This window comes from Quercus suber, unplaced genomic scaffold (genome assembly GCF_002906115.3).
Source record: "Quercus suber isolate HL8 unplaced genomic scaffold, Cork oak 2.0 scaffold_687, whole genome shotgun sequence".
Lineage (NCBI taxonomy): Eukaryota > Viridiplantae > Streptophyta > Magnoliopsida > Fagales > Fagaceae > Quercus > Quercus suber.
This window is the reverse complement of record NW_027070128.1, coordinates 207,390-224,194: the sequence shown is the minus strand read 5'-3', so window position 1 is coordinate 224,194 and position 16,805 is coordinate 207,390. Positions and strand designations below refer to the sequence as shown.

Sequence of the window (16,805 nt, the reverse complement as noted above, 5' to 3'; positions counted from 1 at the left end):
TTGTAATTTAGCCTTCGGGTTAAGGACATAAAATAAAGCTTTATCCTTGAAATATTGTTCTCTTTAGATTGTAACAAAGTCAAAAGCCATGTAATTTTTTGTTTTCTTTAGGTTGTAACCTAAGATCAAAGCCTTGTAACTTATATATATGTGTGTATATATATATATATATATAAATTAATGAATTGATTTGCAATTCAATAAAAAATTACAATTTTTTTTTCTCTAAAACTAAATTAAGTTGTGACTTAATGTAAATCCTTTAATCTAAGATGGAGTATAACAATAGTTGAGTTCCTATTATGAGACTTGCTATTACGGGACACTTGTATCACATGACCACCAGTAGCTAAGGTTGGAATATTTGCTATCCAAGACTATTTTGTTCTCTTGGCTAAAAAATAAAATAAAAAACTATTTTGTTCTTTGTTTTTTTGTTTTTTTGTTTTTTTTTTTTTTGGTGAAATGGAAACGACTATTTTGTTCATGAGCAAGACTTAAGTAAAGTATTTAAATAATATTCCTTAAGTTCCATTGTTAAAATTCTACCATGTGAATTTTTCTTCATGAAATGAAAGTGTACTTTTTAGTTAAGTAGCTACATGACTCAATCTTAAATAAAAAATCTAAAAAACAACACTTAAAGTATTGTACTTAAATTTTGTCTTTGTTTATACATGGCATGTTTATATTTGAATGGCATGTTTATATTTGAATGGATTACAGAATTGTGGCAGTAATACGAAATGGGCCAGTGGACATGGGCTGGATAGCAAGTGTCCCAGCTCCCAGGAACAGTAGAACTTTTTTTCTTTGTTCTTCTTTTAACTGAGTAGAACTTTTAATTGAAATCCAAAGACATGGTACCTCCCTGGAATGTATGCGGCAATGTGACCCCAGTATGTTCACGGCGAAACAAAAGAAACAAATATAGGCACCACAACGGCCCTTAAGTCTTTAACTTCCATTCCCATTAAGCAACTCAGATTTTTAAGAGTTGAAACTAATAGTCTGCTTTACATAAATAAGAATGAAAATCTAGCTGTCCGTCAAATACCAAAGCATGAGGACCAAAAGGTCTGGTCACAGGATACTGACGATGAAGTGCTCCTGGACAGGCATAATTTTATGACATCAGTCATTTCCGGATTTTATTGGTTGATTGCTAGCACATTGGATAGTCAAGAGGAAATGACATTCTTAATCGCCTGAACAAGGAACTTGCAGTTTCGAAATTATGGAAAGAAAAAAAAAAAAAAAAAAATCTTTGTTTCTTTTTATTATTTCAAATAAAGAAAGTACAAATAAATATGAAATAAATGCTCAGCCAAGGGCTAGCACAGTTAAAAACGACAGAGAGAGAGAGAGAGAGAGAGAGAGAGATTACATTACACAAGCTAACCCCCACTGCAGACATGGACAATGTTAAAAAGATACACTAGACTTCTGACCTAACCACTGCCACGTGCTTGAAAGATGATTTCTTCACTCGAATGCATGTGGGGATCAATTTTGCCAACTTTAGACTAAAATTCTGGTACATACGGCCGAAAAACATGGACAACCAGGTCATTTCCTGCCCAGCTTACTCTCTAACAGTAGTAAAGGTTTTCTACCTATCCTGCATTATCAGCAAAACAATCAATCTAACAACTTTTCATGGCAATTCTAATGAGTAATGAACACATTCAGTGACATGTTGTACTAGGCCTAAGCGGTAGAGGGGCATAGGTAATTATGCTTGCTTTATTATTGAACTTTGCCATGTGATAAAATGCAATTTTGATTAAGTGATGAATGAATATGATCACTGGATGACAGATCGTTTTCTTTTGATAAAGGCCTTTTGAGTTGTGATTGAGCTGTGGAAGTAGCATAAACAATACAATTATTATGCTAGGTTTTGTCACAAAAGTGATTTTTAATGAAAGCAGCGAAAAATAGCAGCATATTGAAAATTCAAGAACAAATGGTTACTCAGATGACGTACACACCTGAACTAAGATCATGACACTTCTAAGGGATCAACAAGGTCTTCATTGAATTCACCAAATATATTTGGACATTCATCCCATTTGCCCTGCTGCCGAGCTTCCCAATATCCACCAACATAGCGAAAGGGTCCATTATCACCTTCTTCTTTTTGGAACCATCTGGGCTTCCACCCATTTTCTTGCATTTTCCTTGCCTGTAAAATGAGGAGTAAAATGAATCACCAATGAAAGATAAATAACAATGCTTTGATGACTATGGACAAAACCTAAACCAGGTCCTGCCTGCCTAAGTAAAGTTAGATATAGGCTTTACAATTCTTTAAAAAAAAAAAAAAAAAACAGTAAAACAGATCAGAGAAGTACAACAAAACAACCGGAATCAATAGAGTTGGGGGAATCAGCATGTAGAACTTCTTGGGGGACATATGGGGGCCCAGAAAACCCAAGAATTTCAAGTCACTTGTTACAAGACTCGTTTCAATTTACACTGGTAACTATTAGCCACACTATTCACTATTAATCCAGTCTATTGTGGCACTTGCAAGACAACATATGACTATATATATTGAGGATAAATGACAAATAACTCTATGTGATTAGGGCCATCATTAGTTTACCTTCCTGACTTTTTGAATGTTATACTTTACCTCCCTGTACCTTGGACTAAATTTGCAAAGCCATATTTTCCATCCAAATTGACAGAAAATGGCAAGAAAATGACAAAATACCATTTCTTGGTATTATTGTTTTTTGGAAGGGAAATGCATGTATTTGTCGTTTTGATATCATTTTCCATCAATTTGGATGAAAACATGATATTGCCTTTTAGTCCAAGATGCGGGGAGGTACAGTGTTGTATTCAAAAAGTCGGGGTAAACTGATAATGGCCTTAACAACAGAGGTAATTTAGTCCAAGGAATACAACTATACAGACATATATCGGTCATCCCCTTCTTATCCATAATGCACAAAATCCAAGATCAAAACATGCTAATTTGCATAATTTCACACCATTCAGCATCCTCTTCTCAAGATCTAATCTTAGTAGAAGCCAACAACAAACAAATTGTTACCTAATTTTCTACGGAAACCATGATACAATATTTTCAAAATTCCTTAAGCTTCCAGCTTTAAATAAATTAAAAGCTACAGCATAAATCCACATCAAAATGATTGTGCATACACAGATTTTTGTCCACAACTGCTAAAGTTTCATAGAACATATATTGTAACCAGCAGCTGGCAACTGATGTAAAGCCAGAGACATTCAATGATGAGTCCAGATATAAAGCCAGAGACATTCATGTCAGTGTAACTGAGGCTTTCTTTATCAATTCATTAAAAAAAAATGATTACATCCTAGAATGAAGACTTGGTTTCTAGAAAGATACATCATAAATATATCTGACCATAGCATGGACTTTAGATGTACATACTAGTAAGTATAGCAAACATAATATTTATGTAAGCTGATGACAGTGTAGCTTACATGAACCTATTATGGGAGACTTAAACTGAAATTAAGAAAACCCTGGTACAAAACCAAGTTTAATAAGCAAGATCAGCAAATCATATCATTAGGCAGGCAGGCAAGTGCCATTAAGAGCAAAAGCCTACCCAACCTGTGGCTGACATTTGTCAAAGCCACTTTGAGAAGGGCAATGCCATGGACAGCTTTTTTCACAACTTGCTAAAGTGACAAGGTGTGATTGGTGCAATATCACTCTCACATTGGCCCACTGCTAACATTACTTTTATTATTTACCAATCAAAACATGCCACCTCAGCAATCTGAACATTTTTTGCCTTCCGAGTGTAAAAATCAAACACGAAAAAGGATCACACAATTTAGCAAATGAAGCTAAGATGTGTTTGCATGAATGTTCATGAGAAAGAGGTACTAAGCATACCATTCTTTGCCTCTTTTCCAACCGCTGTTTCTCCGCATTCGCCTTCTCATATTCGCCATTTTCCAAATGTCGTTGATCTGGTCGAAGCCTCGAGTCCGTGGGTGGGAGCTTCTCCTTAATCCGTGATCAAATACCCGGGATCAGACACAACTAAAAAAAACAATTAGAGATGCATAAGAGGGAAATGAAAATGCTGAGAAAATTGATTTGATACATCATGTCTACCTGCAGTCCTGGTGTCAGCTCATTTAGTGTGATTGCAAATGAAGTTAAGTTGTACCGAGTGAGATTAGGAGGCGGCTTACTCCTTTTCCATAGCAAGGATGCATCAGAAGAGGAAGTACAATCCTTGGGCTTGCCACTCCCATCATTATTAACATAATACATGCTATCATCCCACTTCCCAAATAATGTGGCAACCTTTTTTCCCATAACATCTTCAACAAATCCATTTACCTGTGTAGATGTAGGATACAATTAAATGAATCTGTTAATCATGTCAGTAAATAACAATTAAATTAGACAAATAGGTTCTATCAGGAATAGTGATACAGCATGTAGCCGATGCAGATATACGGTGATCCAAAGGTAAATGGAATTTAAAAGTTTCTATAACTTTTCCAGATATTTCGGTCAAGATGCAAGCATATGAATGGAATTCTCTACAAGTAGAATGCAATACTAACCTGGCGAGGATTTCGGTCAAGAATAGACTGTTCTTTAAACTTGAGTTTGCATGAATATTCACGATTACCATGTATGTGCATTGTCCCATGGTGATCACAATAAACTTTACCGAGGATAAGATTATAAATAGTTGTAGTGACCTAAGAATAGCATGATCATGTTTTAGAATATCAATGAAGCACTGATAGAAAAGAAAAGAAAAGAAAAGCACAAGATCAAGACAACTGAGCAGTCAATATTTTGCACAAACATAATCACACAACAATGCACACCTTGCTCCACTGGAAAATTTCACCATCATCAAACTCTAATGTCAGAACTCCAACAGGGTCAAGCTGAATTGACCGCCCCCAAAATTTTGTGCGGATGTTGCTGTCACACCAGAATTTCCACCCTCTTCCCTCACAGTGGCAGGCAATGAGTGTTGGGTGGTGACTGACCTGTTGCAATCAACATGATATCAAATTACTTTGGATTGAAGATTACATTTAATTGTTTGATTATGATTACTGTATTTATTCAAAATGAACACTTGCGAAAGTGATTAAAAGACTGAAGAACATACATGGCCATACAGCAGCATTACATATTCTTCATGTGTAATTAAGCCTCCTCATATGGATTAAGTTCTCAAAAACACATCACATTTCAATTAATTTATTTCTTTCACTATTCTCATGAAACACAAACATAATCTTCAAAATTCCTAGAGAAAAAATTCATGGAATTTTTCTTCTCATAAGGTCATAGCCTTTGGACTGAAACTCAGGGAATCTAATATCCTCTCTGGCATCCAAATTCTTATAAATGTGATTCCAATAAACCTGGATGCCTGAAAATGTAGGTATGCTCATGTTTAATTTGATTAAAAATCTAAATAGGTTTCCATGAATGTAAGATCTCCGTGTTTGGTTTATTCCTATAAATCTTATAGGAATCATTTATTCTTCTTATAATATCTTTAGCCTTATAAATACAATGTAAAAGTATTACTCATCAAATACATAATAAGAAAAATAATATGATCCGTGAATTAAGTCAAATCTTACATAAATAATAAAAAGAGTCTAATATTAACACATACAAGACCAAAATAATTTTTCAAATTTTTTATGGTTTATCAAAGCGCTGTGCCTTGTTCATCAAAATTATATATTTTCTTAAAAAATTACAAACAGCATACAAAATCAAAGTTAAACAAAAAATTATTAAAGGTGAATATAACAATAATATTTTTAAAAAATGAATACATAACATAAACACTTTATTAGAAAAAGTTATATTCAAAATAATATTAAATTTGAGGTATAACCGTCAATTAAAAAAATATAACTTCCCAAGCCATGGGAACGTGGGTGCCCATATTTTTAAAAGAGAATTCATAAACCCCCAAAATGGGATTCCAAATGCATATAATTACTCTTCAGTTATTTGCAACCAAACATAGAAATACTTGGGAATCCTAAAAGTATTCTTGGAAATCGCAAAAGATTATCCCAAATCAAACAACTAGTAAGGGTTTCAACTAGAGCTTTCTTTTTTCATAATGGATCAGAATTTTAATTTGTGGAATTTGTCATTTGATCACCACTCTACTTAAAGTTGGTGCCACCTGTCTCTTCAATTGTAAATCATGTTCTTCTCACAGCTAATATACATCATTTTTCTCAGTTTCTGGAAAATGATACATACTGCCAATTTGCTCTTCATGATAGAGAATCTTCCAACCAAAGTTTCTTTATTGAAGTTACAGAATTTCTTATGAAGCCAAAAGCTGAATTCTTGCTAAAACTGAAAATCATATCTTGACCTCAACTCAATTATCAAACAATTTTCATTTTAAGATCAATGTAACTGCTACTTATTCCTTTCTCAGTAAAGTAACTAGTTAAATATTGTACCTTCTCAGAGAAGAAGCGAATTCCTTTCTCAGGATAGTCAGCTTCATAAGTTTCCCCCAACAAAGGATTGAATGGTTTACAATGTCGACCTTCAGAGGAAGCATATCCAGAAACCGCAAAAGCAGCAACATTCAGAATCCTCTGAAGACTGTTCCCCTGATTACGCAATGCATGAACCCATGGGAGAAAATTGTCAGATTCACAAATTTCTGAACAGTTATCTTTTTGATGCTCTCAGAGCATTTTACTCCACTAACATGCCAAAGAAGTCATAGAAAAATGCACATTTTAAGAACAATCAATTACACATAAATACATCTAAAACAATAGGAAAACAAGTCTAAATGTGTAGGAAAATTACACTATAAAGAATGCACATAGAGGTTTTAAATATTACAGTGGTCTTCTATGAAAAGCATTGGAACTTAGAAGATCATAGATTCATAATCATCATAGGCCAAGCTTGGACTGCATGCGTGCACAATCCAAAACACTCCAATATGAAGATGAATTGAATATGGTATACTAGTAGTTACTTAGGGCAGATACTCATGCAATTAACAGAACAGATATGATAAATTTATGTTCTTTCAGAGGCTACTGCAAAATTAGCATTTAGTTTGATGACAGGCATAGTGACAGAAGAAATAACACAATCTTTCACTCAAATTGTTTTGTTAAAAAAATTTAAAAAATTATAGCCTTTAACAAAAGCCCAAACAACTAATCTCTATCACCATGTGAAACATAATGGACCCGATCAACTTCCACAGCAAACGTACCCCACTATTCATTCACCCAATATCTTGCAGCAATTCTTTTATGCAAATACTAGTCGGTAACCTATGCAATGCACGAGAAAGTTTAAAATAATTTTTTTTCTCACTTATATTTTTTGTCTAAATATGAAATTAAATAATTATGATAGTTATTAATAGGCATTTATATATATTACAAATAACACAAAAATCCCTTTAAAAGACAAAATTTCAGGAGCGAGTAAAAGGAAAGGAGCACAACAGCTTGGACAACCATAAACACATTAAGTCATATTACAAGTAAATGTATGCCAAGAAACTGTTAAATTCATATCACTGATCCAGAGATAAGTAATGTATATCAATCTTACTTACCGCTTTCCCGTACTCATATGCTTGATCCAAAAGAAAAGAGTATTCTAAGTCCTCACAACATTTTTGAAGAGATGATATTGGCTCATTAAAGTAAACAGGGAGGCAAACACGTGTGAGGTCTTTTCCCACATTGTCCTTGATCATAGACCAAAGACTGACCCCCTTCTCCTTCTCAACAGGATCCGGAAGCTTTTTCCGCCTTTCAATGTGTGGATATCTAGAATTTCGAACTTCCCTCTTGTTCTGAACTTTCACCACATCACATTGACTTTCAGCTTCTCTATAATTATCAAGGTGATTGGAAACTTCTTTTATAGACCCACAGCTAACATTGGGTTCAGTAAAATATTCTTTTGAGTCATGAAAGGACATTTCATCTTCATCTGACACTTCCTCAAGCTCTTGTTTCTCAATATCATCAGATGATTCAGTCGTGCTGCATTCTACAAACCATAAATGTCAAGAAATATGTATATATGCTAAGAAGCTAAAATATATAAATGGATGTTGGCAGTTGTAGAGAGCAGCAACTTGCCACATTATCCACGCAATATGCACAGATGAATTTATTGATGAAGTTCATTATGATGACCCTAAATTATTTCTAACTTCAACAAAACAATACAGAGAAAACAGAATTTGAAGAGAGCAGAAATCAATGAATTGACCAGTTTTGGTCTTGACAATTGAAACATCAGACAAATATACCATTTGGCTTTCAATTTTAACTAATTCAATCAAGGCCAAAGTTATAAACCACAAGTGAATAAGTAATCTTTTCTTATTGAAGCAGAAAGAGTCTACAATCTACCTAGTACTCCATGAGAGTGATCAATCATCAGATGTCAAACAAACCACTAATGAATCAAAATACAAGTGGTATTCTATACGATAGATCAGCATAGTTCTAAAGAATATAAACTTCTATCTATGAGAGATAGTTAGAAAATACAAAGGTTATTATTCTCATCAGATTTTTTTCCTTTTCTAAAATTGTAGATAAAAGAATAACAACAAACAACTAAAGGTTATTTTATCAAAAGGATACATAATGTATAGATTATTTAACATTTACAGGTAGAACTCAGAAAGCTAATAGACAGGAAAAAGGAAAAAATAAATACATAAATAAAAACCTGAATATATGTTCAACTTAACTCTGTTTACCCAACAATGACTAGTTTCTTTTTTTCCACAACCAACCAAAGTGAAAATTTAATGCATATAAGTAAATGAGTATAAAGAAATGAAAGCATACATATGATACATACCACTGTATTTTCCACGCCCTAGACCAGAAAACTCATGTTTGGTCAGTTGGTATTCACCATCATGAATCCCAGAGGCCTCAGCTTCAATATTAGCTGCCTGCATATGCAAAAGTAAATGTCTTAGATAAACAAGCTAATTCTAGGAATCATATGTTCACTGCATAAAGAAATGGTAGAATGAAAATTCATCACATTCAGAAATTGAAAAATAAATGGCATTGAACCAGTTGTTCTAATTAAGACTGGTACCAACTTGATGCAATACTAGACCGAAATCATGACTACTACTGAGATCATGCATAGTGTTGCCAACCTCTAAATTACGAAATTTGGATGGTCTATTCTTGGTAAAGATCATTAGTAAATTGTTCCTTTCAAAAACATTCTGCTAGGGTGATGACAAGAATTCGTTATCACAATTGTCCCCAGAAAAAAATATAAATATATATATATATATAAAAGGTCAAATTTAAGTGCCATGAAGATTTTTTTTTTTTTTTTTTAATACAACATAGAAATTCTACTCTAGCCTAATCTAAGTGCATATGTATGTGAAACTCCTTCCTGAAGAATTGAACCCCAACCCTTGCCCCCGCCAACCCCCCCCCCCCCCCCCACAAAGTTCTTGTGGAGTGACCATCACGCCAAGAGTGTGTGGTGGTATTATAACAAATTTCTAGTCCAATTTGTTACCATGAGAAGCAGTAATAATAGTAGAACCACAGACAAATTATTTAATTGCTGAAAACTCCAATATTCCAATAATATTAATCATCTAAATGACCTTATAAATGTTGTCTTTGATGCAGTGAGATAAGATAATACTCTACTCTCACAATGACAATGAATGTCAAATTGCCAATTTCTGATTCTCACTTCAACATATGTATTATACGAAACATCCGGCAGTCAAGAAGACAGAACTTGTAATTGATCATGAGTGACCCACTGATCCAGTAAGATGATCAAAAGAAAATTTAGCTCAATGCACAACATACACACACACACACACGCACACACATTATTCTATACAGGTTTAATAACATATGAAACAATTCATTTCACTGTTACTTAAAAGGCATATTATCTTCTTCTTTTTTTCACTTTGCAAAAAAAATAAATAAATAAATGACCATTATAAGGGGTTGTGCCTCAAGAAAATATTGATATTGCACTTAAGAATGCAAATAATACGATATAATAGTCTCTGATGTCTGATAACATAATAAGGGAAAGAACAGTTGCTTAAAAAGTTTTTTTTTTTTTTTTTTTACTTTGAAAAATAATTTCGATTCATTTCAAATTGTGCCTAAAGAAAATATAGATCTTGGAATTAGCATGCAGATAATATAATATGACAAGGGGGCCATCATTTAATTAAAAATGCCGATTCTTGTTGCAAAAAGAATATTTAAACAATTTTGTCAAAAAAATCAATGCTCTTATGAGTTTATAAAGAATTGGAATAAAAAAGAAAAGATGAATTATTAGGGAACGAAATAAAATAATGGGAAGGAGAAGTATGTGAATTGACTATCATATCCTTCCTTTTTTTATTTATGATTTTTTTTTTTTTTTTAAATCTCAAACAAGGAATGGTGGGTTCCATACTTCCATTCCGTTCTTCCCCAGCCTTCCCAGGCCCTCATTAATTGTCCCCCATGGCAATCAAGTAATATGTTTACAAAATGAGAAACAAAAATGTTGAGATGTGTAAATGGAAAGAAAAGATGAATCCAAAGAAGAAAGAATAATGGAAAAAAAAAAACAAAATAATGGTTAAACAGTTTTCTTGATCAGTATTGGCACCATAAGAAGCTCAAGGTCAAGGATTTAAGGAAAGCATGGTGTTCAGTAAATTAACAACCCTAAAAAAAAACCAGTCACTTAATAGGATCCTAGGTTGAACATAGAATTAGTCCACTTTGATGTAAAGAGAGCCATCAGCAGAAACAAATAGTTAAAGTTTGCATAAATTGACAAAGCATACCAATTTACTAATTTACCTCTAACTGCCTTAACGTGTCAAGCAAAGTGGATCGCTGTTGACAAAGAACTTGAACTTGCCCTTCTATTTCTGAGAATTCTGAACGCATAATCTGCTCACAATCATTTACAAGGTTCTCGTTTATTCCCTCATCAAGTAAGCGTTTTTTAAGCCTTTCGGTTGATATAGATATATCATTTGGCACAAGGGAGAGATTGTCATTGATTGGCCTAAGTAAAAATAGGCTCCGAGTTGAGACCAAAGCTTGAATCCAAGCCACCCGATCGCTCTTCGAATCAGTTCTCAGATGAAGGGTCTTTGTGGCTGTAAATATGTAGAACTTTCGATCATCAGATTTGCTCTCCCGAAAAGATGAGATCTGCTACACAGGAAAGAGTGGCACCACCAGCACATTTGATCAACATGTATGTCTCTTAAAAAATTAACATAAATTCAGTAAACAAAAGCAATTAAGAGAGTAACTAATCGAAGACAAATTGCCTTGCGAATGAAATAAAATATAAATACTGTCTGTATCAGATAATGTATATTAATAGACACACCGCGATATGCAGCAATTATAGACAAAGCAAGCTGAGACTCGGTCTATCCACCAACCAGAAAACAATCAAGTGTGGGGATCTCACTCTTTTTACAACCAAATCTTTGCTCAAAAACGCAAAGAAAAGCAAAGCACCAATGGAATTTTGACCATAAAGACAACCAGTTAAGTAGACCCAAATTTAAAATACATATTCTCTATTCTTTTTCCCGTTTCAAAACAGTGGTATAGCTTAGAATTCAATATTGAAAAGATTCAAACCCCACTCCGTGGTATCAAGTCCCCACATTTCCCTTCATTTATATCGCTAGAAACCAGACCCAATCATACCTCAAAAATTACAAGATGTTTAATTAAACTTAATGGCAACCACTAACCACTCAAATCCATTTAACCCAATTAAAATGAGTCAAACTCAAAAAAAAGCAAGAAATACAAACCCACTTTATTCCTTAATTCCCTACCGTCCGATTCTGATCACTAAACTGTTCACAAAAGCTAGTATTATTTAAAATATATATATATATATATATTATAGACGCACCCAAAAAAAGAAATAAAAACAAAAACTTGAAAAACTTCCTCACCTTTGAGTAAAAGAAACAGCACCCAGAAAGCTTTACCAACACGTAGAAGAAAAGAAAAAGACTACCGAACTTAACGAGAAAAAGAGAGATTATTTACGATATGGGATTTGTGGAAAAAAAATATATATGAATCTCATTTCAAAAAAAAAATATGCATATGAATCTGACGAAAGAAGTTTCGCATATGAATGAGAGCTCAAAAATGAAACCAATACATTACAAATCGATCCCTGATGTGACCAAAGGATAATAAAACCTATGCCTACAAAGTAGCCTATCACAATCCCCCACCCCTCCCCATTTCAACACCTGTTGATGTGACCCACTGAACATTGACAAACAGTTTTTTTTTATACTTATATCATTGACATCCAGTTAAAACTTTAAAACTGTAAAAAAAAAAAAAAAAAAAAAAAAAAAAAAAAACAAAGTGGAAAATTGAAATTTAATTAACTTTTTTTTTTATACTTATATCATTGACATCCAGTTAAAACTTTAAAACTGTAAAAAAAAAAAAAAAAAAAAAAACAAAACAAAACAAAGTGGAAAATTGAAATTTAATTAACAAACTCGAACGAACAGAGAGAGTCACAGAAAGATGGAGAACAAAGCAAGAAACCATTGGTTCTTAAACTTATAGTTCGCTCGGTTATCCAAGCCTTATAGTTCTTAAACTTAGTACTCTTTTTGTTTTATTTGCTTTTTTCTGATTGAATCGGATTCTTGTGAAGGAAAATAAAAATTTTCAGATAGAGACGAATACAATGGAAATATTTCTGTGCCAAACGCAGCGATTCGATCGGTGATAAAACTGTACCTTGAGATGGACAATGCCAACGGTTTTCTGGTGGTGCTTTCGTCTGCCACTACTGTCCAATCTCGAGAGCCGATTGGCGGGGATTTCTCCGATCAGCGTGACGTCGTCGGAGGTCGGATACATAAGGAGGTTGAGATTCTCCGTCCGCCGGATTTTCGTATAGGAAAGAACGCCGTTACGCAAAAGGAACCACCTGGATCTCCATCCTTTGCCGTAATTGGTCCACTTGTGGAGGACTCCGGCCACCGTGGCCTCCGATCGTCCCGCATTGCCGTCAGATCCGCCGGCCGTCGCCGTAGCCGGCAAACTCCTCGCTCTCAATAGCGACGCCGACAATGGCGGCTCCGGCGATTGATCCCTAAGACTACCTCCAGGACTCTCCAGCGAAATACAACACAGCGGGTGCATTTCCTTCACTCGCATTTTTTTGCACCAAATCTCATTCAGTTTTTCCACTTATTCCATAAGCGAAAACCAAGAAGCATCAAAATGTGAGAGAGAGAGAATAAGAAGGTGAATGAAAGATATTGAGCTCTGAAACTGAGAGAGAAAGAGAAAGAAATTGAGGGATTTGTTTACTTAAAAAAATGGGGTTTTGTTACTTAAATTGATGGCAAAGTAGTACACAATATTTATATCTGTATCTCTGTGTGAGTTGAGGAACAGTTGGAAATAAAGGCCGTGGCAGAATCGTAATTAACTGTTGTTGTTGTTGTTGTTGTTGAATAATACTAACATTTTTTCCAAAAGGTTGAGAACGACTCGTTCTTCGTTTTTGGTTAACAAGAATGAGAAATTCTCTCTTGTGATGAGAGTTTAAATTGGCAGTAAAAAATTAACACTATTTTTATGTGGATGAGTTTTGAGCTAAATAAGCAAAGACGATGATGAGTGTGGCAGTAAGTGATTTTAATGAGTAGGAACTGAGGCGTTGTAAATTGTAATCAATGGCATTAATTTACTGCGTAATCATGATTTTTTTTATCTGTCATTTTTTTTTTTTACCACAATGATAAATCATGAGGGGTTAACGTTCACTTAAAGTCATTATTTTTTTCTTCACTGATCATTCTCCGCTCGTCACAATTATGATAAAAAATTGTGAAAATTTTTAGAAAAATTATGGTCTCGTATCCAAAATCATAATTTTATCCACAACTCGCCACGAATTGTAGTTGGTAGAAGTTGCCAGAATAGCTCAAATTTTTGTAGTGTTTAGACTTTTTCTTACTGCGAAGTAGTACTACTGTTTTTTTTTTTTCAGCTGGGATTTTTTTTTTTTTTTTTGACGAATAAGGTGGGAACTTATTTTTTCAGTTGGCACATTAAAGCATTATTTTTTCTCATAATTCAAAGATGAAATACACCTCTGCCAAACCCAACCCGTGCCCGTGGTAGAACAATAGTACGAAAAATAAATAAGTCAATTGCAACTTGCAAGGGTTGAACGTTGAGTCATGGTGCTAAAGTTTTAAAATCATCTTTATTATAATAGATAGGATAGGATTTAAATTTTATATAGTTCAATAAATTTTAAATAAAAGACATTTAAGAAAGAACAAAGTGACCAGTATATGTATTAATATTTTAAAGAATAGAAAAGGAAATGTTTATAACGTTAGATTCGCGTGCACAAAATTTTCTAATTTTTTGCACTTAAAAAAGGGGGAAAATCAATTATTAGCTACATTTGAATTAAATCTTGCCTTTTATCCTTTTAATAGAAAAATAATAATAGCAATCAAATGGGAATTAAGTTGGCTTAACCGGTAAATTCTTTTGCATGTTTGAACTCAATAAGTAGGTTTGGAGTGAAAGTTATTATTAAACTCATTATTAATTATTCATAAATAATGAAAAAGCCACACTTAAAAAAAAATAATAAATAAATAAATAAAGATTGGCTAGAGCATGAATTGGTTGAGCATCTCCAACATCTCACAAAATCCTCTCCAATTTAGAAAGTAAAACCATAAAAATAAAATACTCCTTCAAAAGAGTTCAAAAATAGTTTATCTTTCATCTTTGTCTCTATTTTTACACAAAAAATAATAAAGAATAAATGAAAAAGAGACAATATATACAACCAGTTGGAAAGTATGTAAAAAAAAAAAAGTAAATAAGTAAAAAAAAAAATGAATTTTATTCGGAAATATGTCTCATATGTTGGAGATGCTCTAATTTGCCATTTTTGAAGAGATAGCTAGTTAATGGATGCCCTAAAGGCATTGATTAAAATATATTTTTAGAAATTTTTTATGAAAAAAAAATTAACTGATTTTTTTATGGCTATTTACATTTTTCATAAAAATGATATTATAACCTTCCTAAAATTATCCATTAATAAATATCCTAAGGACATCGCTGACTAGACCTATGAGGACAAGAAAATTGAGCACATTTATTGGATTGTGGGTCGTGCCTGAGGACAAAAAAACACTCGAGGATGGTTAAAGGGATTGCATAATCCTAAATCAATAGGCCGAGGAGAGTATAGGAGAATGACGAAACAGCTAAGGTTCTCGAGGAGCCGAGCCACCTCGAGAGAGCTTTAAGGAGTTAACCATTTTGGAAAGATAAGCTTCAGGGAAGGTAGCAGAGCTAAGCCAACAACAAAAGAAGAAATATCTGAGAAGAAGGCTATCACCACTACACTAAATGCACTGCACCAAAAGAATTGGCAGCATTTATGGAGAAATGACACTTGAATAGTGTCATCCCAGCTCACAGCTCCTCACAAAGCTACTAGGTCCTAATGGGACAAACATCCAAAGGATTTCCTAGAAAATCAACAGGTGGAGAGCTAAAATGTAGAAGTAAGAGACTATATAAGGAAATGACTACCATAAAAATGGGGCAGGTAATCTAAGAAGGAATAAAAGAAGAAGAACACATTGTACACAGATAAGCTTGATTCATTATAAGAACATCTCATCCTCGAACTTGACCGAGGAGCGTTATTTCTATCAATTCGCATTTTTAGTCTTATTGGCATGGATCCTATTAGCTATGGTCCGTACTTAATTTGCTAGGAAGTTTTTTTGCAAGACCCATTCTTTAACAAATATATTGTTTTGGGCTTATTAGGCTATCTTCCACGATTCTTGGTGAGCTGAAGTTAAAATAAAGTCCTTACAAGACCCTTTAATAAAAAGTCCAAAATGTGCTTTCAGTTATGTTTGAACTATATATTATAGTCTAATTTTATCCTAAACTATCAATGGATTCTCTTTAGTCTTTAATTTATAATTTTTTTTAAAATAAAATAAAATACATATGAAAGCACTTAATAATAATAATATGATACCACCATGCATTCTTGACGCGATGGTCACTCTATAAGTATAAGTGTTTGGGAGTGTAAGAGACAAGGAATAAACTTTACACATATATCCATTTAAATTAGGCTATTAATATTGTATAATAATAACAATAATAATAATAATAACATGGTAGACTTCTTATTACACACTTTCCTGAAGTGCTAACATGACACGTTAGGACACACGTCATGTGACTTATTATAGGTTGCAAAGCTAGTATATTTTAACAAAAAAAAGAAGAAAAAAAAAAGTTAGTTAGTATATTCTCCATCGTTTTTGACTTGTAAAATTTGTATATGGTCTAATGAGTTATGTTAAAAATCTTCTAAAAAAAGAAAAGAGTTATGTTAAACACTTAAAAAGGCTAGGAGTTCCCTTATTGACCAAATTTGATGAGTTTCACCCTAAAAATTGTTATGTACAAATGATCTAGGCCTTAATAAATATATTTGGAGTTAATTTTCTTGAGACTTCACAAACCTTTTTACCTTACCGTTTCTCTAAGTCAGCCTACTCTTCTTGCTTAAAAGTGTGTTTGTTTAGAGGCGAAATAGGGTGGATGAAAAATTTTGGAGAGAAATTGAAAGGAAAACATTTTGGAGTGTGTTGGTTGGGTGGAGAGGAAGGAAAATA

General features: G+C 33.4%; 1 protein-coding gene across 3 annotated transcripts; it reads right to left on the bottom strand.

The window, feature by feature from the left end:
* Positions 1 to 1,253: 1,253 nt before the first annotated feature.
* On the bottom strand, positions 1,254 to 13,661 carry LOC112024928 (oxysterol-binding protein-related protein 2A). 3 transcript variants are annotated; one of them, XM_065766171.1, is made up of 11 exons: positions 12,850 to 13,657; positions 10,903 to 11,262; positions 8,897 to 8,993; positions 7,626 to 8,068; positions 6,493 to 6,648; positions 4,864 to 5,031; positions 4,591 to 4,731; positions 4,130 to 4,360; positions 3,905 to 4,018; positions 1,995 to 2,188; positions 1,254 to 1,616 (listed from the first exon to the last, which is right to left on the bottom strand). In XM_065766171.1, the coding sequence occupies exons 1-10, from the start codon at positions 13,270 to 13,272 to the stop codon at positions 2,006 to 2,008; spliced, it is 2,316 nt and encodes a 771-aa protein (XP_065622243.1). In that variant the 5' UTR covers positions 13,273 to 13,657; the 3' UTR covers positions 1,254 to 1,616; positions 1,995 to 2,005. The 3 variants fall into 3 exon arrangements, with proteins under 3 accessions (XP_065622243.1, XP_065622242.1, XP_065622244.1); XM_065766170.1 differs by having other exon boundaries at positions 1,254 to 1,621; positions 12,850 to 13,656; XM_065766172.1 differs by lacking the exons at positions 1,254 to 1,616; positions 1,995 to 2,188 and having other exon boundaries at positions 3,904 to 4,054; positions 12,850 to 13,661.
* Positions 13,662 to 16,805: the final 3,144 nt, after the last annotated feature.

Bases quoted from the DNA above. Each gene is read 5' to 3' on its own strand.
- LOC112024928 (XM_065766171.1), bottom strand. From the start codon at position 13,272: ATGCGAGTGAAGGAAATGCACCCGCTGTGTTGTATTTCGCTGGAGAGT. The intron at 6,649-7,625 runs GTAAGTAAGATT...TTGCGTAATCAG, and splicing joins CATATGAGTACGGGAAAGCG to GGGAACAGTCTTCAGAGGAT. The intron at 4,361-4,590 runs GTTAGTATTGCA...ACATCTACACAG, and splicing joins TTGACCGAAATCCTCGCCAG to GTAAATGGATTTGTTGAAGA.